We start from the raw sequence: 23,849 nt of genomic DNA on the forward strand, positions 1-23,849 counted from the left end.
AACGAGACTGGCTGTTGTCACTCCTAGGAGAGGCGAGCTGTGAGAGAAGTTTACTCCGAGTCTATACCTCAAAGTTCCCTTCAAAGTGTGCATAACGTAGAGACCCATTTATGCTGAAAATGGTGTGAAATAAGTCTTCATTTATTAATTTTCTCTAAGCTGTCATGCTTAAAGGTGGATCAAAAGAATAGAAGCTAGCATACACATGTGCTTTTGGCCAACTGAAAAAGTTCTATTTACTGATGTCTGTGTTCTTCAAACACTCAAGATGTGTAACTAATAATGGGCTAGTCTGCCCCTGTTACTCCCAGACAAACCCAACCCAAACTGAAGTGTTTGCCATCTTTTCAAGGTCAGGGGCTTTGCTTAGAATAGAACATCAACCTCAGATGTAGAAGACCTGGATTTGAATCCTAGCTCCACTACTCTCTTCAGCAAGTTGCTTAAACTCTCTGAGCCTCAAGTTCCTTATACATAAGATAGGAATAATTTCTTTTTCTTCTTCTGTCTTCTTTCTTATTCTTCTTCCTTCTTCCCTCCTCCTCCTCCTCCTCCTCTTCTCCTCCTCTTTCTCCTCCTCTTTCCTCCTCTTCTTCATTATATGGTAATTATGAGAATTATATGAGATAATTTAGGTAGAATACTTCGCAAGTTGCCAGACATAAGTTCTTACTAAACATTAACTTTGTAGGTCAGAGCTCAGGACAATAACATGGCATTAAATAAACATTCACTAGACACTTACACACACACACACACACAGAGAGAGAGAGAGAGAGAGAGAGAGAGAGAGAGAGAGAGAGAGTCTTGTGTCTGCAGAAGGAGGAATCTCATTGGAAATGTAAAGTTAAAAAGCTGTTACTGAATTCTGAACTTTAGTTTCCAGGTCTTGACCATTTAACTGGGCCTACCTGCTACTTAATCTTTGCTCATAACTGTTTCTAATCTCCCAAACAGATTGCCTTTGCTGAGACCTGTGCATTTTTATGATGAATCCATAGAGTCACCTATCTGACCACCATCCGTCCTTCCATCAATATGTCCTTATCTTTACAGATCCTGGTATTCCTTGGACCCAGAAACACATTCCCTTGCTATTATCCTAATGCAGTTAAGCTTGTTAAAGGAAAGCATTTAGAAATCTAGATATTTGCTCCTGCATTTTCATATTTCTGTAAGCCAAGAAAAATTTGAATCAAATTCTCTATTGATACATCAGGTATAAACCATGGATCTGGGAGAAATTAAGTTGGAAGGACTAGAACCCATGGTTGGTCTAGAGCACTTAATATTCATGTAGAACCCAATTCTGTTTAATATTTTTATGCTGCTGTAATTAAAAAATTTTGACATCAATTATCAATACATGTACATAGGTTCTCCCTATCTCTGCTAAAGCTCCTTCCCCCACCACCAAAAACAATGACAAATAAAAACAAAAATGAAAATATCGATAAATGAACTTCTCAAGTTGCTGAAAATTTACCATCAGATTCAAGCCTGTTTCTGAAAGTTTCAACTCACCCAATCAGACAAAAGGCTGAGGAAGGGAAGCATTTATCAAGTTACACGGGGGACTCCATCTGTTATCTTAGACCTTTGTTACCAAGTGACACAGAGGAGATACTTGAAGGCAGTTTGAAAGACTTTTATTTTATAGATCCTTCATCCAAAGATTTCCAATTAGGGAGAAGAAGCAGCAGAAAAGGAGAAAAGCCAAGTATGAGTGATGAAGATGCCTTCATCTACTGACATTTAACCTGGCGAGAACCATCAATGGTGAAGTTGCCTTTTCAGCTGGGATCTGTCCGTTCAGCTTCTGTAATAAATGCAGTCAAAGGGGCAGTCCCTTCCCATTGCTCACAAAGGTCTTGTTTTTGAACCTCGCCCTCACAGAGGCCGTTTCTCATCATGCCAAGTCAACAGAAGAAAATCATTTTTTGCATGGCTGGAGTGTTAAGCTTTGCATGTGCCCTCGGAGTTGTGACAGCCTTGGGGACACCGTTGTGGATCAAAGCCACTATCCTCTGCAAAACGGGAGCTCTGCTCGTCAATGCCTCAGGGCAGGAGCTGGACAAGTTTATGGGTGAAATGCAGTACGGGCTTTTCCACGGAGAGGGCGTGAGGCAGTGTGGGTTAGGAGCAAGGCCCTTTCGGTTCTCGTGTAAGTAGCAATTGCATTTGAATTATTTAATACTTTAGGCAGACTCTTCCCAGTGTTGTGAGGAATTATATTTGACAGTTTTGCCCTGTTTATTGCGGGACTTTTTAAACTGGGGTGAACCATATGAAAAACCTATGACTCTGAGGAATTTCTTCTTCCTAGTTTTTATTGTTTTATACTTGCTCTTTTTATTGTAACATAGAGTTAATTCATTGTTACATAATTAAGGTTTTTGGAAATATTAGCAATTAAGATTCGTAAGTATTAATATTTATGTAAGAAATTATGGAGTCTTTTTTAAAAAGTAAACTTGGGGAAATAGGAAAGCTGTAAAGAATGATCTTTATGCCTTTTATTCTTTATAAAAAGAACCAAGGTTATGGGCTCCCTACTTAACCCTACCTGCTTTGCCACCTTTTTCATGATTTTGTTTCCTGCTCCCCACTCCCTCCCATTATTTCTGCTAAGACCTCTGCTGCTGCTAAATATTCAGTTTTCATTTTTAACCAATCTGGAATCATTTGGCTGTAGAAATTTAAAATGATCTGCTGTGCTAACTGGGAAAGAAATGGATGCCTATTTAGTATAGAAAATTTTAAACTGATTGACCTGCAAATCATGTAGAGAATATGCGATTTTCTTGTCTTGATTTTTGTGAAATGGAAGTGTTATCCACAGTATTTATAACCTGTTTATCTTAAGAAGAGAATTTTTAAAAATTACCATGTGAATAGGCAACTCATTAAATGAAAATTAATAAGAAGTCATTTGTTATATCTCTCACAACACACATTCAGAAGTTATTATTATTTCAGAAGGGCTGGTTTGGAACAATCTTATGAAGACACAGTCAGTAAATTACTGCATAAATCACTCTTCAGGAAAGGAGGTTACCAATTGAAGCATTTAAAATGAATTATTATTTTGCCCAGGTTTTTTTTTTCCTTCTAGTATAGGTAGAAGGCTAAATTAATTGAATTTATTATTAACATATGCAGTGCCTAATTAAATTTCAATGCTGGTCTATTTATATTTCTGCGACATTCCTTATATCTTCTTAGCAGTCATTGGACACCAACCTTCAGCTCACATAGGTTACTAAGTGATATGAATTTTCATAGGGCTCCAGAAAATTTCCAAGAGTTAGTCATCAGCTTTTTAATCGATGAAGTGGATACCAGGTCTTTTCACTGAATGGCTTTTATTCATTAAGGTAATGGGGCTGTTAGAGTTGCCTAGTTTTCCTCGGGAAGGGGGAGGAAGAAAACAAAGCGGAATGTCATGTGATATGCAACTGTATTAAAAAACCGAAAAGGAAAAAAGATGAGAGCGATGATTTAACCATGAGTCACCGGCAGCCAAGGCGTGAGTAAAACTTCTCACAAATGAATTTAGACAAAAGCAAAAATACTGGTGAATTTTCTGGAGCCTTTACATTTTCTACAGTGAAATGGAGATAAACTTTACTCATACCATATGACATGTTTCAAAACAATAATAAGATGTTTTCTGAACACTTACTACATGCTAAGCACTTTATATGCTTTGTCTCATTTAATCCTTACACAGCCACATTCTTCTGGGGTTCAGCAAGTGATTTTTGTGGTTGTGTCCTATACTGGTCCTGTCGAGGATGAAGTTGTTCTAACTGGATACCCCTCCCTTTGCTTTCTGTGAGGACTCACAGAACTGGTAGGGTTTAAACAGTACTCTCACTTATCTCACAGAATTGCATTAGTTCCCACATACCCCTAACATTCCCCCCCAGCCTAGTGAAGAAATTCTTCCATTTACTTGTTTGTTCTGCAGTGACAGCTCCATCTATATACAATAGACTATACATATTAAGTGTACTGTATATACTATACATATTAAAACCTCTTTCATTTTGCTGAGGCCCAGCAAAGAATACTTACAGTATAGCTTTTTTTTTTTTTTTTTTTTTCCCTAAGCATAAAAGTATCTTTTTCAATGCAGCATGAGAGAGAGTTGGGAAAATGAAAATAAACAGATCCAATGGACTCCCCAAAGAGCATAATATTCATTTAAATAAACACCCCTCTCAGTGTTAAAACTTCCTAATCAACATGCCTTTGGGACACGTTGCACCCTTGAAGTTTACACTCCCATTGCAATGCAGCTTCATGGTTCACATTTTTTCCATTCAAAATGTCATTACCCTGTCAATGATGTTTCATCAACGTTTGCTTGGATGAGAATCCTCTGATATTCTTCCTGATAGAAATGTATAAGCCCTGTTCATATAAATGAATAAAAGGTCTAGCCTTATTTTCTCAGTAGTGGCTTCCTTGGAGCAAAAATCAGGGACCTCCAGAGAGCTCAGGTGAATGACTCTTTTCTGTTTCTTCCAGAGCCCAACTTCTAATTAGCGTACAATTCATTTCCCAGAATGTCTTCTTTCTTATTTTGCCTTTAGAAAGTTGTTAAGCAAACATTTGAATTCACAGAATCGTACCAGTGTAGGAAGAATGGAAAAGGTAACTTATCAAGGTAAAAATCACTTCGTGGCCAGTTTTCTTGGCTCACTGCAACCTCCCCCTCCTGGGTTCAAGCGATTCTCCTGCCTCAGCCTCCCAAGTAGCTGGGACTACAGGCGTGCACTACCACGCCCACCTAATTTTTTTTGTATTTTTAGTAGAGACAGGGTTTCAGGCTGGTCTCATGGCCAGTTTTCTTTGTGTTGTCATGTTATCATCAATTAATAGGAATTTATATTTCAGTTCTGTTAGGTGGATAAACACTATTTTGCATACCTAAACTTTTCATTTATATCAGCATTGCCCAATAAAAATATACTACAAGCCACAAATGCAAGCCATATATGTACTTTGAAATGTCCTAGTAGCCACATTAGAAAACAAAAGTAAAAAGCAACAGACGAAATTAATTTTAATGATTTTTTTTAAACCCAAGATATCAAAAATCTTATCATTTTAACATATAATCAAAATTTATTGAGATGTTTTACATTCTTTTTTTCTTGATGCTGTCTTGGAAATCTAGAGTGTATTTTACATTTATATTACATCTAATTCAGTCTAGCCACATTTCACATGCTCATTTTTTTGTGTGTGGTTTTAAGGAGAAGAGAGTTTAATAGGCAAGAAAGAAAAGAGAAGGCAGAAGGAAGAGGTTCCCTCATACAGAGACAGAGGTTGGGGGGGCTCCAAAGCCAAAAGAGGAGGTCCCTAAGTACGGTGGACACCAGCCAGGTATATATGCAGAGTCTGGAGGAGGTGATGTCTCATTTGCATAAGGTCACATGCTCATTTTTATGGCTACTGTATTGGTCAGTACAGATTTAGATGGGGATTTGCTCTGAACAAGTTGGTCATTGATGGTGTTCATATTCTGATTGAATTTTTCCTGGCTTCTGCTGTATAAGTCCATGTGTGTTATTTTCATGTGCAATGCTTGCATCACTTTTAAAACCCAGATATATGGCATAACGTGAGAATGAAAAATGGACCAGAAAAATAGTTTGGCAATGTAGTCATGTTTGTTCCTATAAATGTTCCCTGTTGACCACTCTATCTCTTTTAATTATAACAAGAATCTGCCCTGCCAGCATGCACAGTTATGCTGGGAAAACTTCTGCCTCATTTACTCTGGCTGATTCTCATCCACTTATGGGTCAGTGGTTCATTTTCTAGAGGTCACCAGCATTCATACCTAGCACACAATTTCATTTATTATAATGAAGGAATGTTTTCCTTTCAAACAGGCACAACTGGTGGGCTTAATTTTTCTTGATATGTCACCTGTAAAATTTTAATGATGATGTTTAAACTCTAAATGTAGCCATCAAGACAAAAACTGCCAATTTTGAGCTCAGTGTGTGTGGGTGGGTTTCTGTTTTGGTAATTTGAAACATTGCAGAATATCATCAAAATATGATACCCAAGAATCATATGGTATCAATCGTTCCTAGATATACTGATCTATTCATTGCCAAGACAGTTCATGAGCTGGTAAAAACATATGGAATTATTTTCTTAAAATGTGAAAAATAAAATTTAACCAATCATGTATCACAGCTTGCAACTTTAGTCGTACTTTGAAAAGCATTTTAATTTGGACCTCATGATAGAAAATTTATAAAAAGCTGAACAGAAATTAGTTCACTTCATATTTTAGAAAAGCAGCGTTTCTTTACTAAATGAGGCATTTGACCCAGATTGGAGAGAAAATGTTGAAACTACTTCTATGAGCAAGCAGGTGGCTTCTCAAACACATGTTGGGATGAAATGGCTGGGGCTCAGGGGCTCAGTGCCTGTCACTGAGAGTTGGTACTTTCTATCTCCATGGTCTCCTCCAAGTGTGACTCTTGTCTCTTGCTGACCTGACCTGCCCCAGGTGTCTTACTGGTCATGACTCTGCACACCTTGCATCTCTCCTATCACCCTGCCTATGGCAAAGCTACAAAGGTCTTTGATGTGGCTCTGTCTGATATCCTGTGTTTCCTCCTATGGTCTGTGTGGAAGCAGGTATGGGGGTGTGTAGAGGGGAAGCCTATGAAGTTCATCTGCAAAGACTACTTGGTTAGGGGAAGAGGGAAAGAAGCCATATGCACCATTTCACCAGCAAGCATGGGCTCTTCTGCTTTTTAGCTTAGGAGTCCTGTTGTCTAGTCTCACTCACCTATTAAAACAGTCCAGCAAATAGAGGTTTTGTTTACCTCCTATTACAAAAAAAGCAATTAATGGAATAGAAGATAATAATGTATGAGAAGCACTATTGTGAAAGAAAAACCTTCAGCTTCTCTCAGCCAAATAATTGTTTCCTCCTCTGTCCTTCCCAGACCTTGATGTTTGCTCTATTATTTCAAAACAACTATATTATAAATATTTGAGAATGTGTATTTCTCTGCAAGGAGATCTTAATCCCCAAGAAGGCAGGAGCTGTGTATTATTCATCCCAGTGCGCCTTCACACCAGGGCCTCAGACAGTGCATGGCCCAAACAGGTACTTAATAAATATTTGGTAAACTGATACTATTGAAATTAAGAAACCTGGATTTGAGGTGGGTCTCTGCCACTCACAAGAGATTACACTTAGAAAATTCCATCACTTCATTGATTTTCAGTTCTTGCATCTGTATATGGGAGACGATACTAGGTGATTTCTGACATCTCTTACCATTTAAATGCTCTGTGATCTATATAATGAGGGACTGGCTGTTCTAGACAAGTTCCTTCCAGCTTTACAGTTGCATAACCCTTCTAATCTTAGTCACATGATGACTCCACTGACAGATTTTTGGCCACCATCATTAGACATGCTGAGTTACATGTGCCTTTGCTCTGATCCTCAAAACTCATGATTTTTAAAGTATTCTGAAATGTCTACCATTTATCAGGATCCAGATGGATTTTATGACTAAAGTGGATGTTTCTTTTCTCTCCCATTACAATCTTTTACTTTTTGTTGCATGTTAAAGAAAGGGAAATTGAAGAATGGGATGCTTTGGAATTCTGGTAAGGTGGATCACTGGGTTCCAGAAAGTGGGGGCAGCCACAAATACTGAAACAAATGAGATGGTATTATTGAGAAAGCACAAATAGAAGAAGGTCAAAAGCAAGAAGAAGCTGACATCCTACTTCCTCCCATTTTTGCTTTCTCTGTTTTTCCAAGAAACTCCTCTTCCAGCCTCACTGAAAAACTCCACTTTCCTAAATCTAATTTCTTAAACTGATGATGGCAAGAAGTTAGGAATGACCAGTATGTTTAAGACTCCAAGAGTATTTGTTTTGTTTCGTTTTGAGACTGGGTCTCACTCTGTCATCCAGCATGGAGTGCAGTGGTGCGATCACAGCTCACTGCAGCCTTGACCTCCCCTTCCTGAGGGATCCTCCCACCTCAGCCTCCTGAGTAGATAATACCACAGGCATGTGCCACCACACCTGGCTAACTTAAAAGAATTTTTTTTTTGGTAGAAATGGGGTTGCCCAGGCAGATCTCAAACTGTTGGGCTCAAGCAATCCCCCTGCATTGGCCTCCCAAAGTGCTAGGATTATGGACATAAGCCACTATGCCTGGCCTCTCCAAGGGCTTTCTTTACCCAGAAGAGGAACTTGGCAGAAATTATCCTCCAATTGGTGAGGAATATGGAGAAAATGACTTTGAGGAAAGGAACTTCTGGTTCTGCCTACCTAATCCAGAAAAAGAAGTTTTACTTCTCCCTTCCCCTAGTAACTATCTTCCCATGTTCATATAAAAAAGTACAGAATCAACTTTGTTCAAGAATTATAATTTTGCATGTATGCACATGTGCACAGGCACACCCATATACCTTCCCTCCCTTTAAATCATCCCACACCCTAATAGTAGTAAAATCACTGACTTGAGCATACCTGGGAGAGGAAGAGGAGTCTGACAGGGGCAAGTCCTAAGTGGCACTTCTGAAACTTAACCCTGGTGTACGCACTTTACCTACTGCAGGATGACTCCACAACTGTTCTCACAATTTGCTGCTCTGCTTTCTTTTCTAATTTCTGAAGGTGACTTATCTTCCCCAAGGACTCTCAGACTTCTCAGAAGAAAAAAATATTGGGTGGGTCTCTGCTAGTCACAAAAGATTAGACTTTGAGAATGATAAAAGTATATCAGAATATACTCATTAATATTGAATTACTTTAATTAATATTATGATATTGATAAAAGCAATGTTCAATAATGAATACTATTTGTGCCTCATAGGGGCCAGGTATTTTGTTTGTTTTATCTACAACCCTTACATGGGAGATGTTATGATGCTATTTCTCTTGAAGAAATATAGAAACTGGAAACAGAGAGGTCACAACAATTTTCCAGAGTCACATAGCTAGTAGGCAGCAGAGTTGGGATTCAAATTCAGATGCATATGATAGATCATGCTCTTCCTCTGCTACATTTTGCCCCCTTAGAATATGAAAAAAGGATACAAAGTGATGAAGAAAATACGTAAGATTATTCTTCAGTTTCACCATCTATTTTTTTAAAGTTTTTAAAATTATACTTTAAATTCTGAAATACATGTACAGAACGTGCAGGTTTGTTACATAGGTATACACGTGCCATCGTGGTTTGCTGCACCCATCAACCTGTCATCTACATTAGGTATTTTTCCTAATGCTATCCCTCCCCTAGCCCTCCAACCCCTGACAAGCTCCGGTGTGTGATGTTCCCCTCCCTGTGTCCTTGTGTTCTCATTGTTCAACTCCCACTTATGAGTGAGGACATGTGGTGTCTGGTTTTCTGTTCCTGTTAGTTTGCTGAGAATGATGGTTTCCAACTTTATTCACGTCGATGCAAAGGACATGAACTCATCCTTTTTATGGCTGCATACCATTCCATGGTGTACACGTCCCATTGATGGGCATTTGGATTGGTTCCAAGTCTTTGCTTTTGTGAACAGTGCTGCAATAGGCATATGTGTGCATGTGTCTTTATAGTAGAATGATTTACAATCCTTTGGGTATATACCCAGTAATGGGATTGCTCGGTCAAATGGTATTTCTGGTTCTAGGTCCTTGAGGAATCGCCACACCGTCTTGCACAATAGCTGAACTAATTTACACTCCCACCAACAGCGTAAAAGTGTTCCTATTTCTCCACATCCTCTCCAGCATCTGTTGTTTCCTAGACTTTTTAATGATCATCATTCTAACTGGCGTGAGATGGTATCTCATTGTGGTTTTGGCTTGCATTTCTCTAATGACCAGTGATGATGAGCTTTTTTTCATATGTTTGTTGGCCGCATAAATGTCTTCTTTTGAGAAGTGTCTGTTCATATCCTTCTCCCACTTTTTGATGGTTTTGGGTTTTTTTTTTTTTTTTTCGTATAAGTTTGTTTAAGTTTCTTATAGATTCTGGATATTAGCCCTTTGTCAGCTGGGTAGATTGCAAAAATTTTCTTCCCTTCTGCAGGTTGCCTGTTCACTCTGATAATAGTTTCTTTTGCTGTGCAGAAGTTTTTTAGTTTAATTAGATCGTATTTATCAATGTTGGCTTTTGTTGCCATTGCTTTTTGTGTTTTAGTCATGAAGTCTTTGCCCATGCCTATGTCCTGAATGGTATTGCCTAGGTTTTCTTCTATGGTTTTTATGGTTTTAGGTCTTATGTTTAAATCTTTAATCCATCTTGAGTTAACTTTGTATAAGGTGTAAGGAAGGGGTCCAGTTTAGTTTTCCACATATGGCTAGCCAGTTTTCCCAACACCATTTATTAAATAGGGAATCCTTTCCCCATTGCTTGTTTTTGTCAGGTTTGTCAAAGATCAGATGGTTGCAGATATGTGGCATTATTTCTGAGGCCTCTGTTCTGTTTCATTGGTCTCTATATCTGTTTTGGTACCAGTACCATGCTGATTTGGTTACTGTATACTTGTAGTATAGTTTAAAGTCAGGGAGCATAATGCCTCCAGTTTTGTTCCTTTGCTTAGGATTGTCTTGGCTATGTGGGCTCTTTTTTGGTTTCATATGCAATTTAAAGTAGTTTTTTCTAATTCTGTGAAGAAAGTCAATGGTAGCTTGATGGCAAAGCACTGAATCTATAAATTACTTTAGGGAGTATGGCCATTTTCATGATATTAATTCTTCCTATCCATGAGCATGGAATGTTTTTCCATTTGTTTGTATCCTCTCTTATTTCCTTGAGCAGTGGTTTGTAGTTCTCCTTGAAGAGGTCCTTCACATCCCTTGTAAGTTGGATTCCTAGGTATTTTATTCTCTTTGTAGCAATTGTGAATAGAAGTTCACTCATGATTTGGTTCTCTGTTTGTCTGTTATTGGTGTATAGGAATGTTTGTGATTTTTGCACATTGATTTTGTATCCTGAGACTTTGCTGAAGTTGCTTATCAGCTTAAGGAGATTTTGGGCTGAGACAATGGGGTTTTCTAAGTATACAATCATGTCATCTGCAAACAGAGACAATTTGACTTCCTGTCTTCCTATTTGAATACCTTTATTTCTTCCTCTTGCCTGAATGCCCTGGCCAGAACTTCCAATACTGTGTTGAATAGGAGTGTTCACCATCTATTTTAAGAATAGTATTGAAGTCTCACAAAAGCTGGTTCTCATGTAACTGTCTGAGAGTATTTGGCCTTATGACTTGAATTCATTCATTGCCTTTTTATTTCACATTTTAGTGATTCTGATGTCTAAATATTAATCTTTGATCCTCGCAAGGTAAAATAGCCAAGTCAGGCCTGTTTAATAATATTGGTTGAGGAAGTCACATGCTTATGATCAATCTTTGGGTTATGTAATTATATTACCTTAATGTTGGCAGTTTAGGTGTAAGGCAGAGATATCTGATCACATGTGTGGTTAGCTAATTTAAGATCACTGCCCACTAAAATCTTCATGGTATGATCTTCAAAGTTAGCTACTCTGACCACAGCAATGATTTCACCACAGAAATTTCCAAAATGGCAGACTCTTTCCTGAGGTGGAGTGAACAGTTTTAAAACAGAGTCAAGGACTAAAAGAAAAGCAGGCACAAAGCATTTGATTCATTTCAAAAACTAGTATTGTATTAAGAGCCAAGGGAACAGAATTGTAGCATCAATTAAAATCTTGTTTGAAAAAAATAAAATAAAAACAAAAGTTCATTTTTATCTCTGAAATATATTAAGGTTTTCATAAAGTTACAGGTGTATTTTTTAAAAAAACAAAACTGATATACATTAAACTGACAAATTTGCCTCTCATCTCATCATGCAGCTAAACACAACTGTCTATGGTGATATACACTCTTATTAGAGGTATGATAGAACTGACTAATAGCAAACTTTGTACCTGGTAGACTAATTTATGCAGGGTTCATATTTCGCTCCCTCTCAGCATGTTATAACTGTGGCAAAGCCATTCTCAGAAGTTATTACCCCAACATAATCATACCCCTGTGGATTCGGAGCAGTTAAATGGGTTCTGTTATCAGAGACACATATGTGCCACAGCAGATGTCGTCCCTAAGCCACCATGGGTGATTAAGACTCACTGATGGGACTGCCTCTGAATAGGCTTGAGTGAGGTGGATACACTTCAGCTGAGAGAAATTCAGGTAAGGGGCTGAGAAAATCAGATTTTGAATGGTTTCATCATACCATCAGGTCTCCTTCTTTTAAGTTCTGGGGTCATGGATTTCATTCAACCTGACCACATAGCCTTTGGAAGCTTGGCTCAATACCTAAGTGTGAGACTATGGGTGATATTAAAGGAGATGAATGCATTGAGCTGATGTCAGAGAATGTCTTTTACTGGATTTTCATAATGACTGGCTGCAGATGGGCTGAGGGGAAAGTCAGATCAAGAGCATTTCTGTAAGAAGAAAGAAATCTTCCCTCTTATTCTCTTTCAAGAAAATGAATAGCTGAGCACCAAGAGGCCAAATACTTTTATAAAAAACACATCCTTTTATGTAGAGAAGGACAAGTTGAGACCAAAAACAGGACCTCTGAAACTGCCTTTAGAGCTTTAATCTAGGAAGAAATTGCTGCACCATTGCTGACATCATTATCAGAGGCTGCCTTAGTTCTGAGAGCTTCACAGATGGCCTTTTCTGCATTTTACATCTGGCCAGATGAAGGCAAAAAGGTTGATGAAACCAAAACTATTAGATCAGTGGTCCATAACTCTGGCTGCACTTTAGAATCATCTGGGGAGTCCTCAAAACTACTGATCCTGAGGCTCCATCCTGGACCAATTGAGTCAGGATCGCTGGGGGTGGGACCTGAGCATTGGAATGCTTTAAAAGTTCCTCAGGGGACTCTAATGTGCAGCCAAGGCTGAGAACGACTGAGGTGGATGGTGGCCAAGACAGGTGAGGCCAAGAGTTAGAAGCCCTTACTGTTAGGGAAGGGGGAAGCCACAAGGAGGAGGGGAGGGGGAAGGAGCAGTATTTAGCATTTCTTCCACACAGTTGGGGGGTTTTCTGATCAAAATTAAGCCGGGATCTTTCGCTTCCATTTTCATGAAGGTCTTTTGCTTTGTCCATAGCCACCTGGCCTCAGGGCAATAAGCAATCTGATTGATGAATCTGCAGTAAGAAACTGAGCATACTTGGCTGTCAGCTCCAGCGGCTTCCCCTGTTTCCAAATCTGCCCACCAGTTACAGGAGCCTGCTCACCAACTGGTTGGGTTAAAGGAGTCAGCTCTGTCCTTGACAGGGAGGCCTTCAGCTATCTGGCCCTGTCTGTGACTGCGTGGGTGAAGCTGCCTAATTCGGGGAACTTGATGGAAGATCTAAGCTATGTTCTCTAACAGTTTTATCAGAAATAAAGTTAACTTTTGACCTCCATCTGTCTGTCTCCTGTGGAAGGGCTCTGCTCCTTCCAAAGAAACTCTCAGGGGTTCTCCTTAGAGGTGTGTTATCAGTCCAAAGATCATTTTAGACCAGCCATTACAGAGGATGTCCAAGAAATTGCACAAGGGAAATAGAAGCAAGAATGAGAGCAATATATCAGACAGTGAGGAAAGTATGTGACTGGTTTCAAATAAGTAATTAACCATAAATCCAAAGTTCCAGCATTATTTATAGCAATAGTTGCCTACCTGGTCAGGAAAAAAAGTAAAAGACTGAGCTGCAAGATAGAAAGTTTGCCTGAATTCCATGTACTCCAAGGACTCCTGTGGAGTATTCCTCTGTCCCAATGCGGAGACCTGTACTCTGACCACCCGTGGGCCAAATCCCTCTTACCCACCCTCAATGATTCCTCCTGGGACCCTCACCACATCGAGTTCTTACATTCCTCACTCTTTTCAGGGGAAATATAACCCTTCTGCTCTTCTCACGATGTTAAAAATATTTAGACAATTACTTAAAATTAACAGCAATCTTCCACATAAATGATCTCGCTTGTGTTTCTTGTAAGCTCCGTGATTTATTTCTATTATTATCTATGCTGATAGTTAAGGAAACTGAGATATAGAGACTAACATGCATACTAAATGGCAAAACCAGATGAATTTCAAACTTCTCTGACTCCAAAAGCCACGTTCTGCCCAACCCGCCATGCTGCCGCGCAGTTAATGCCTGGCTCCCCACTGACCCCTCTACCCATTGTGCTTTTGGTGGTACATTGTATTCCAACTGCCTGAGACTCCTGGTTAATGCCATTACATATAGACTTAGGTTGAATTTACTAGGATTTTTAAGATTTGTAGGATAACAGATATGACTGGAATCAGTAATAGATAAAGGGATAACAAAGTTTCAGAATAAAATATAATAGAAAACCCCAGCAGATAGAAGTAAAATGAATGTTAAGGCAACTGAAATGAAAGCCATACATTTAGAAATATCAAATAAAACTCAGATTAATGGCAGATAATAAAGGAACACACTTAGCAGTCAGTAAAAACACTTTTTATCTTATTCTTATTAACCTCAAGTAAACTTTTTTTTTTTTGAGACAAAGTCTCACTCTGTCATCCAGGCTGGAGTGCAGTGATGCAATCTCGGCTCACTGCAACTTCCACCTCCTGAGCTCAAGAGATTCTTCTGCTCCAGCCTCCCGAGTAGCTGAGACTATAGGAGCCCATCACCACACCCGGCTAATTTTTGTATTTTTAGTAGAAACAGGGTTTCACCATGTTGGCCAGGCTGCTCTTGAACTCCTGACCTCAGGTGATCCACCTGCCTCAGCCTCCCAAAGTGCTGGGATTACAGGTGTGAGCCACCACGCCCGGCTGTAAACTATTGAAAATAGCATTACTTGACATGTGAGACAAATTATTTGTAAGTTAAAGAGTTTATGTGCCTTCATTGCTCTCACCCCTCCCTCCCCTAAAAAGATGATTGAGTTCCCATGATGTGCCTAAGCCTTCTGGTAGACTCTGAGAATGTGAAAGGAATTAGACGATACTTGTTCAACAACCCAGAATCTAAGCAGAAGTGTTCAGAAATGATCAGCCACTTGGGAGAGCTATACTAGCATATCATTCAGGATGGGCTGGGTTATGTTTTAATAACAAGTAAGTTTGAACTTCATAGGTTTGAAACAACAAAGATGAGTTTCTTGCTCACGGTTCATATTTTTTGGAGATTGGCTGGAGCTGCATTCCAAGATACAGCCACCATCTGGAATGTTGACAGTTACTGTAACAGAGAAAGAGTTGTGGAGGCTCTCACACTGGCAATTAAATTCTCTGACCTGGAACTGACACATGCCACCTCCACTTACATTTTATTGGCCAAGGCTTGTTACACAGCCACATCTAACTGCAGAGAGGTCAAGATGAGCAAATCCTACCATGAGCTATAGATGGTGAAGTAGCACTCATTATTATCACAATTATTGTATTTGTTATAAAAACTCCAAGAAGAATAGGTACTCTCTGTGAGGAATAGGCATAGGAAAACCAGAGGAAAGTTCTTAAAGATGAGATAGATTTCACTAGATGGCATTGAAGAAACATTCTAAGTAAATGAACAGCATAAGCAAATGCATGAAGAACTTATTGTGGCCCCCTAGTACTGACGATGCCTGAGAGCGTGGAGGAGGGAAAAGGTAAGACTGGAGAGGAAGGCAGGAACTAGAACAGGACAGACTGTGTTTGCTTTCAGGCAGTGAAGTTTATCTTGTAGGCAACAGGAAGCCTTTTAAGGAAGGCAAGCAGCTATGTGATGGGACAGAAGATGGACTGGAAGAAAATCAAAAGAGAAGTGGGGGCCAGTCATAAGGCTCCTCCAATATTTGGGGATCCAAACCAAAGCATTGGCAAAGAAATAGAAAGGAAGGGAAATATTTCCAAAATATTCAAAACAGAAACCAACAGAACTTGATGACAGAAGATGAACCCAGGTTTCTGCTGGATAGACCGTTGTTACATTCTCTGAGAGAAGGAATACAGAAGGAAAAAGTTGAGAGGGAATATGAAATTATTTTTAGTCATGTTTAATTTGATCACTCGCAGAACATCAACCAGAGATGTCCATCAGTTACACCAATTTGCAGGTTTTGAGAGAGGCCTGGGGTAGAGGCAGAGAAGCGGGAATCAGCAGATTAGAGGCAGTAGTTGGAACCATAACGGAAGATGAGATTTCCTAGGGAAGGGAGTTGAACAGGAAGGTAGACAAAGGCCAGGTGCAGTGGCTCACGCCTGTAATCCCAGCACTTTAGGAGGCTGAGGTGGGTGGATCACAAGGTCAGGAGTTCAAGACCAGACTGTCCAACATGGTGAAACCCCGTCCCTACTAAAAAACACAAAAATTAGCTGGATGTGGTGGTGCACACTTGTAATCCCAGCCTCAGGAGGCTGAGGCAGGAGAATTGCTTGAACCCGGGAGGCAGAGGTTGCAGTGAGCCGAGATCACGCCATTGCACTCCAGCCTGGGCAACAGAGCGAGACTCTGTCCCTCCCCCTGCCAAAAAAAGAAGGTAGACAAAGATGTGTCCTAGAAAACACTATTATAAATGGGTAGAGAGGGGAGACTTGCCAAGGAGATTGAGGGGAGAGTTAGTGAGGTGAAACCTTGGAAGGACAGACCTTCACCAAGGAAGTAACAGTCAACAGGCCTAGATGCCATAGAGATGTCAAAGGAGAGACACTGGAAATGGTTCTTTGAATGTTACAGCCAGAATATCACAGGGGACCTTTTCCAAAGCAGTCTTGATGAAGTGGTGGGGAAGGGAGGTCCTTGAAGGAGCTAAGGAGGGACTGGGAGATCATGACCCAGAGATAAGGGTTGCAGGTATAAAAGGGAAAGACTGAGGTCAGGAAATAGACAGAGGAACCCTAAGGCCAGGCTGTGGGTGGGGTGTGTGTGTGTGTGTGTGTGTGTGTGTTTGTGTGTGTATGCAACGGGAAGACCTTGAGTATAATTCTGTACTAAGAAGATAGAGCAGTAGGGAGGAAAAGACTGAAGACAGATGGGAGGGTAAATAGTGAATTAGAAAGGTCCCTGCAAAGATGAGAAAGGATGAGTCTGAAAGTACAGGGAGAAGGGCCACCCTTGGCTTGGACAGGAGAAAACATTTATTTCACTAAGAATAAAGGGAAGGTTGGGTATACACCAAGAAGAAGGTATAGATGGGTGGCAATGGAGTTCTGCCAAGTTGAGGGCATTTCATGATAGCCTCACCTTTCTCTGTGAAATGAGAGAGTTTAGTTTACAAAATATGTTTGAGCACTTCATAAGCCAGGTTCATAGGCTGAAAGAAATGGAGGTGGAGTGTGATAGGTCCTTAAGAATAGGGGAGGTTTGGAATATCTGACAAGGGATAGAGAGGAAAAAACTAGAAAAGGCTTTGCAGAATGGGGGCCCACAGATCAGAGGCTCAGGGGTCCTCATTTGAGCAGGAGAGTAAAGGCAGGAAGGCAAGGGTCACAGCCCAAAAAATAGAGCCCCCACCAAATGACTGCAGGAGGGCAGCTTTCCTACGAGAGCATCCCTATCACTGTTTTCACTCCAAGTCATTAACTTATGACTTACTCAGCTCTGTTTCGTAATAGCAGACTCGAGTAATGAGGGTATGACAGCCTCTCTGTGCATGCCAAGGTATGCAGTGTGGATTTCCTTTTCTGCTTTCTCTCTCCTGTGGCTTAGGTGCCTTCTGTTCTGCTACTAGGATAGAGAATCCAGTGACTAGTTTCTTCTAGCTCTCTGTTCTGACTAGGTATCTAGTCAGAAATTTCTGCTTTCCAGACTTCACGGAGAGGGAATCAAGCTTTGAGTCATGGTTGAAAAAGTAGAGTTTAATATATATATGTATTACAAAATGCCACTCATGTTCTTGAGGTTACCTTGTATCTATACCACAACTAGCGTTCTTTCAGAAAGCACCATTACCCAAGTAATCCCTTTCCTGGGAATTCACCCAAAAAGGTTATTCCTATATATCCCCCATCTCCAAAATAAAAAAGAAAAAGGTACGTGCTTAGAGATGTTCCTGGAAGCATGAGCTGTAATGCGGAACCAATAGAAGACGACCTAACAGATTGCAGGGCATCCGTTTGGTTAAAAACGTATGCGTTATCTAAATGATAGTTATGAAGACAATATGTATAACATAGAAAATGCTTATATTCTGAGTTGAAAGAACAGAAGGTGATTTCAAAACTGCATTGAGATAATAGTAATATAGGAAATAGTAAGATGAACAAAGATTTCAAAGGAACAAAAATAAAGACAAATTTTGCTTTTTATATTGGTTAGGAGTATGGGTGAAATTCCAATTTTAATTTTAATTTTATTGTTATAATGTTGTTCATAAAAAAAGGCCCTCTATAGACAGTGAGGCTTTGGGACAAACTAACAGAAACAAGGTAGGAAGAAAATTCATCTTCCTTCAATCCCCTTTCTCTGCTTTAAAAAAAAAAGAGCTTTGTCACGTTCAGGTGTGCAATGAATTCTTTGTCCAAATCTGGAACTTTAAACCTACTATTAAATGGGAGTCAGTTTCCATGTAACATGTTGACAATCCCCCAAGTATGTTGGATTAATTTTTTTTAATAAGGGAATTTGAAATTCCATTTCAATTGCCAACCTGCATCTTTCAACTTCTAAAGACAAAGTAAAACAAAACAAAAACACACTGGGTCCTATCACCCTCTCTTGCTACTACTATTTTATCTCCATTGCCCTGAATTCCTCTCAAACCTCTTTCCACCCAGCTTTGATTTGTTTTCAGTCGGGTTTATTGAGGCATAATTTACATACAGTAAAATTCATCCTTCTTAGGATGCATTTTGACTAATGTATGCATTAGACTAATGCATTTTGACTAATGTATATTGGCTTATAATGACCACCACAACCAAGATATAGAATGCACCCAACCCTCCCGGATTCCCTCTGTCCCTTTTTTGGTCCATCTCCTCTCCTACACCCAACCCCTCGGCAACCACTGATCTGTTTTCTGTCCTTATCATTTTGGCAACCACTGATCTGTTTTCTGTCCTTATCATTTTGCTTTTTCCAGAATGTCATATATAAGGAATCATGCAGCATGCAGCCTCTCGAGTCTGACTTCTTCCAGTTAGCATAGTTATTTCAGATCTGTCCGAGTTATTGTGAGTAGCAGTATCTTTTCATTGCTGACTAGTATTTCATCACATGGATGGGCCACAGCTTGTTTATCCGTTCACCTGTCAATGGATACTAAGTTGTTTCCAGTGTTTGGCAAATACGAATAAAGTAAATATTTGCATACAGATTTTTGTGTGGACACATGTTTTCAATTCTCTTAGGTAAATACCGAGCAATGGGATTGCTGGGTTATATGTTAAGTCTATGTGCAGTTTTCTAAGTTCTGAAACAATTGGATATCTATATGCAAAAATACAAAATTAACCTTGACTCAAACTTGTACTATATACAAAAAATAACCTGAAAGAGATCACAGATGTAAATGTAAACCTAGAACTAAAAACTTCAAGGAGAGAAATATAGCAGAAAATATTTGTGACCTTGCATCAGGCAAAGACTTCTTAGATTTGACATTTGAAACTTGATATGTAAAAAATCTTGATAAATTGGAGTTCATAAAGATAAGAACCACTCTTCAAAAGACACTGATAAGAGAATGAAAATACAAGCCACGGACAGGGAAAATATTTGTGAATTTCTTATCTGATAAAGGGTTTGTATCTAGCAGGCAAAAAGACTTTTCAAAACTCAGTAATATACAATCCAATAAGAAATGCACAAAAGATACGAACACATCATCAAAAATGACCTATGAAAGGCAAACAAGCTCACAAAAAAAACGCTCAACATCATTAGACACTTAGGAAATGCAAATTAAAACAACACTGAGATAAACTACGTATCTATTAAATGGCTACCACTTTAGAAAACCTGCCAAGTGCCAGCCAGAATGTGGAACAAGTAGGACTCTCGTACATTGCTAGTGGGAAGGTGAATGGTACAGCCACTTTGGAAAACACTCGGCAGCTTCTTACAGCTACACATATGGACCTGGGGGTAGAGGAAGGGTTAACTGCAAAGGGGCAAAACATCCTGGGAGGGGTGGGGAGAGGTTTTAGAATAGTGAAATTGTTCTACATCTTGATTATTGTGGTGGTTACACAACTGTATGCATTTGTCAAAACTCACAGAACTGTACACTAAAAAGGGATTATTTATGCTCTGCTAAATTTACTTTAATCTTAAAAATAGCAAGGAAAAAATAAAATCAATGCCACTGTGTGACTTTGAGCAAATTACTTAACTTCTCTGTGCCTTGGTTTTTTGAAATCTATACTTTAAGGATAAAATAATACCTTCCTCATATTGTTAGAATTAAATGTGCTAATTTATGTTATATATATATATATAAAGTACTTGTTGGAAGGGTGTGATGATTCACGCCTGTAATCCTAGCACTGTGGGAGGCCGAGGTGGGTGGATCACTTGAGACCAGGAGTTCAAAACCAGCCTGGTCAACATGGTGAAACCCTGTCTCTACTAAAAATACAAAAATTAGCCGAGCTTGGTGGTGTATGCTTGTAATCCCAGCTACTTGAGAGGCTGAGGTGGGAGGATCACTTGAACTCCGGAGGTGGAGGCTGCAGTGGGCTCCACCCACTGCCTGGGTGACAGAGCGAGACTCCATCTCAAAGAAAAAAAAAAAAGTACTTGAAACATAGCAAACGTTTTATAATTATTGGCTTTTTTTCCTTACTGTTATTACTTGCATATTGTTCTTTGAAGAAGTTTGGTGATAATGGAGAGAAAAGGGCAATTTTCCGGGGTCCAGGATGGTTTAAGGATGAGGACACCTAGAAACATTGACTCATAGAGTGAATAAATCAAAGATAAGAGAATGAAAGAGAGGGAGGGTAATTCTGAATGCACAAAGTTATGTTACTAATGTGGCAGCAGCTGTGTGTTTTGATAAATAACTCCCTTTCACTTGTCAATAGCTAATCAAATACTTTCTGGAGACCAGAAGTGACTTGCCGGATCAATGACAACTCCTCCACAGATCAAAATGTTCAAATCCTTGTTCTGTGTTGTAATCCTAAATCTAAAAGAACAGAAAGACCAAGCAAATCTACCTCCTAGATACACAATATCCAACATCATTAAAGTGACAACTCTCAATATTTATTTGAATGGTCCGCTCTCAGCTTCAACCAAGGAAAAGTCATATTAGTGTTGGTCAGAAAACAGAAGGGTGTTACCAGAGTTCTGGCTGATCATTACAGACTCGGGGATTTTTGATTGAAAGAACAAGAAGAAGAAGAAGAAACCTGATGAAGTGTAAATACGGCATGCAGGGATTAGTGTCCTGCTGGGTCATGTTCTCACAACAGTGAGAATTTCAGAGATTTCACAAAAATTTAACTGCGCCACATGACAATTTATTTTAGCTTCTGGCTTTTCTAGGAGGCAAATCAGTGCAACTTCTTTCTGTATTTGTTTCAATTTGGTAACAACCCTCAATTTTAGGACAGGCTTAACCTAACCACCCTATCAGAGATGATGAAGTAGCTATCTTTTTAACAGGTGGGGAGATGAATGGAATCAGCGTTTGTTTGTTTGTTTGTTTAACAACTGCTAATAAAAACAAAGTCAATAGCTGACTGAGTGTAAGGGAGACTCCAGAAGGCAGGTTATTGTAGTATAGATGTGCCTCGACTTATGATAATGTTACTTCCCGATAAACCGTCATAAGTTGAAATATTGTTAAGTTGAAAATGCTTTTAATACACCTAATCTACTGAACATCTAGCTTAGCTCAGCCTATGTTAAATGTGCTCAGGACACACATTGCCTACAGCTGAGCCAAATCACCTGGCAACACAGGACACTGTAGAGTACCGGTTGCTGGCCCTCGTGATGCTGTGACTGTCTGGGAGCTGCGCTTGGTGCCACTGCCCGGCATTGAGAGTTTCCTATCGCATATCATTGGCCTGGGAAAAGATCAAAATTCAAAATTCAAACTGCAGTTTCTACTGAATGCTTATAAATTTCAGACCATCATAAGGTTGAAAAATCAAGCCATCATAGGTTGGGATCCATCCTGTAAGACGAACCATGCTGCCAGAAGTATAAGACTGCTATGCTGCCGGAAGATGGGGCATAGTGGACAACTGCAAGTACTGACAACAGGAGGTCAGCATCTGCGACCTTTAGCATCCACATTGCCACTACTGCAGTCTTCCAAACAGAGCTGATAATAGAGTTTGGATCTTGTCCCTACCCAAACCTCAAGTCGAATTATAATCCCCACTGTTGGAGGTGGGGCCTGGTGGGAGGTGATTGGATCATGGGGGCAGAGTTCTTATAAATGGTTTAGCACTGTCCCCCCTCGGAACTGTATAGTGAGTGAGTTCTCACGCGATCTGGTTGTTTAAAAGTGTGTGGCACCTCCCCTCTCTCTCTTTCTCCTACTCTGGCCATGTAAAGTGTTGGCTCCGGCTTTCCCTTCTACCATGATTGTTAAATTCCCAGAGGCCTCCCTGGAAGCTGACTCTGCCATGTTTCCTGTACAGCCTGGAGAACTGTGAGCCAATTAAACCTCATCTCTTTTAAAATTACCCAGCTCAGGCCAGGCGTGGTGACTCACACCTGTAATCTCAGCACTTTGGGAGGCTGAGGCAGGCAGATCATTTGAGGTCAGGAGTTCGAGACCAGCCTGGCCAACATGGTGAAACCCCATCTCTACTAAAAATATAAAAATTTGACAGGCATGGTGGCAGGTGCCTGTAATCCCAGCTACTCGGGAGGCTAAGGCAGGAGAATCACTTGAACCTGGGAGGTGGAGGTTGCAGAGAGTCAAGATGGAGCCACCGTACTCCAGCCTGGGCAATGCAGTGAGACCCTGTCTCAAAACAAACAAACAAACAAAAAACCCAGTCTTAGGTATTTCTTTATAGTAACGAGAGAATGGACTAATAGAGCTGAGGAATTTTATTTTATTTTTTTTTAACTTTTATTTTAGATTTGGGGGTACCTGTGAAAGTTTGTTACATAGATAAACTCCTGTCATGAGGGTTTGTTGTACAGATTCTTTTCTGCTCCTCGCCCTCCTCCCACCCTCCATCCTCAAGAAGACCCCAGTGTCTGTTGTTTCCTTCTTTCTGTTCATAAGTTCTCATCATTTAGCTCCCACTTATAAGTGAGAACATGCAGTATTTGGTTTTCTGTCCCTGTGTTAGTTTGCTAAGGATGATAGCCTCCAACTCCATCTATCTTCCTGCAAAATACATGATCTTATTCATTTTTATGGTTGCATAGTATTCCATGGTGTATATATGCCACATTTTCTTTATCCAATCTGTCATTGATGGGCATTTAAGTTGATTCTGTGTCTTCAGAATTGTAAATAGTACTGCAATGAACATTTGCATGCATGTGTTTTTATAGTAGAATGATTTCTATTCTTCTGGGTAGGTACCCAGTAATGGGATTGCTGGGTGAAATGGTCGTTCTGCTGTTAACTCTTTGCAGAATCACCATACTGCTTTCCACAGTGGTTCAACTAATTTACATTCCCACAAACAGTGTATAAGTGTTCCCTTTTCTCTGCAACCTTGCCAGCATCTGTTATTTTTTGACTTTTTAATAAAAGCCATTCTAATCAGTGAGATGGTATTTCATTGTGGTTTTGATTTGCATTTCTCTAATGATCAGTGATGTTGAGCTTTTTTTCATATGTTTGTTGGCCACATGTACATCTTTGTTTGAAAAGTGTCTGCTCATGTCCTTTGCCCACTTTTCAGTGGGGTT

At 39.7% G+C, this 23,849-nt stretch overlaps 1 protein-coding gene across 1 annotated transcript in view; it reads left to right on the forward strand.

Annotated features, from left to right (window-relative positions):
- Window positions 1–1,374: 1,374 nt before the first annotated feature.
- Window positions 1,375–23,849, forward strand: part of CLRN1 (clarin 1) — a 43,399-nt gene continuing 20,924 nt past the window's right edge. Inside the window, exon 1 of the mRNA XM_003894952.4 lies at window positions 1,375–2,164. Within this exon, the coding sequence (XP_003895001.2) occupies window positions 1,912–2,164 (253 nt within the window). The 5' untranslated portion in view covers window positions 1,375–1,911. The remainder of the gene's footprint in view (window positions 2,165–23,849) is intronic.

Source organism: Papio anubis, chromosome 2 (genome assembly GCF_008728515.1).
Source record: "Papio anubis isolate 15944 chromosome 2, Panubis1.0, whole genome shotgun sequence".
Lineage (NCBI taxonomy): Eukaryota > Metazoa > Chordata > Mammalia > Primates > Cercopithecidae > Papio > Papio anubis.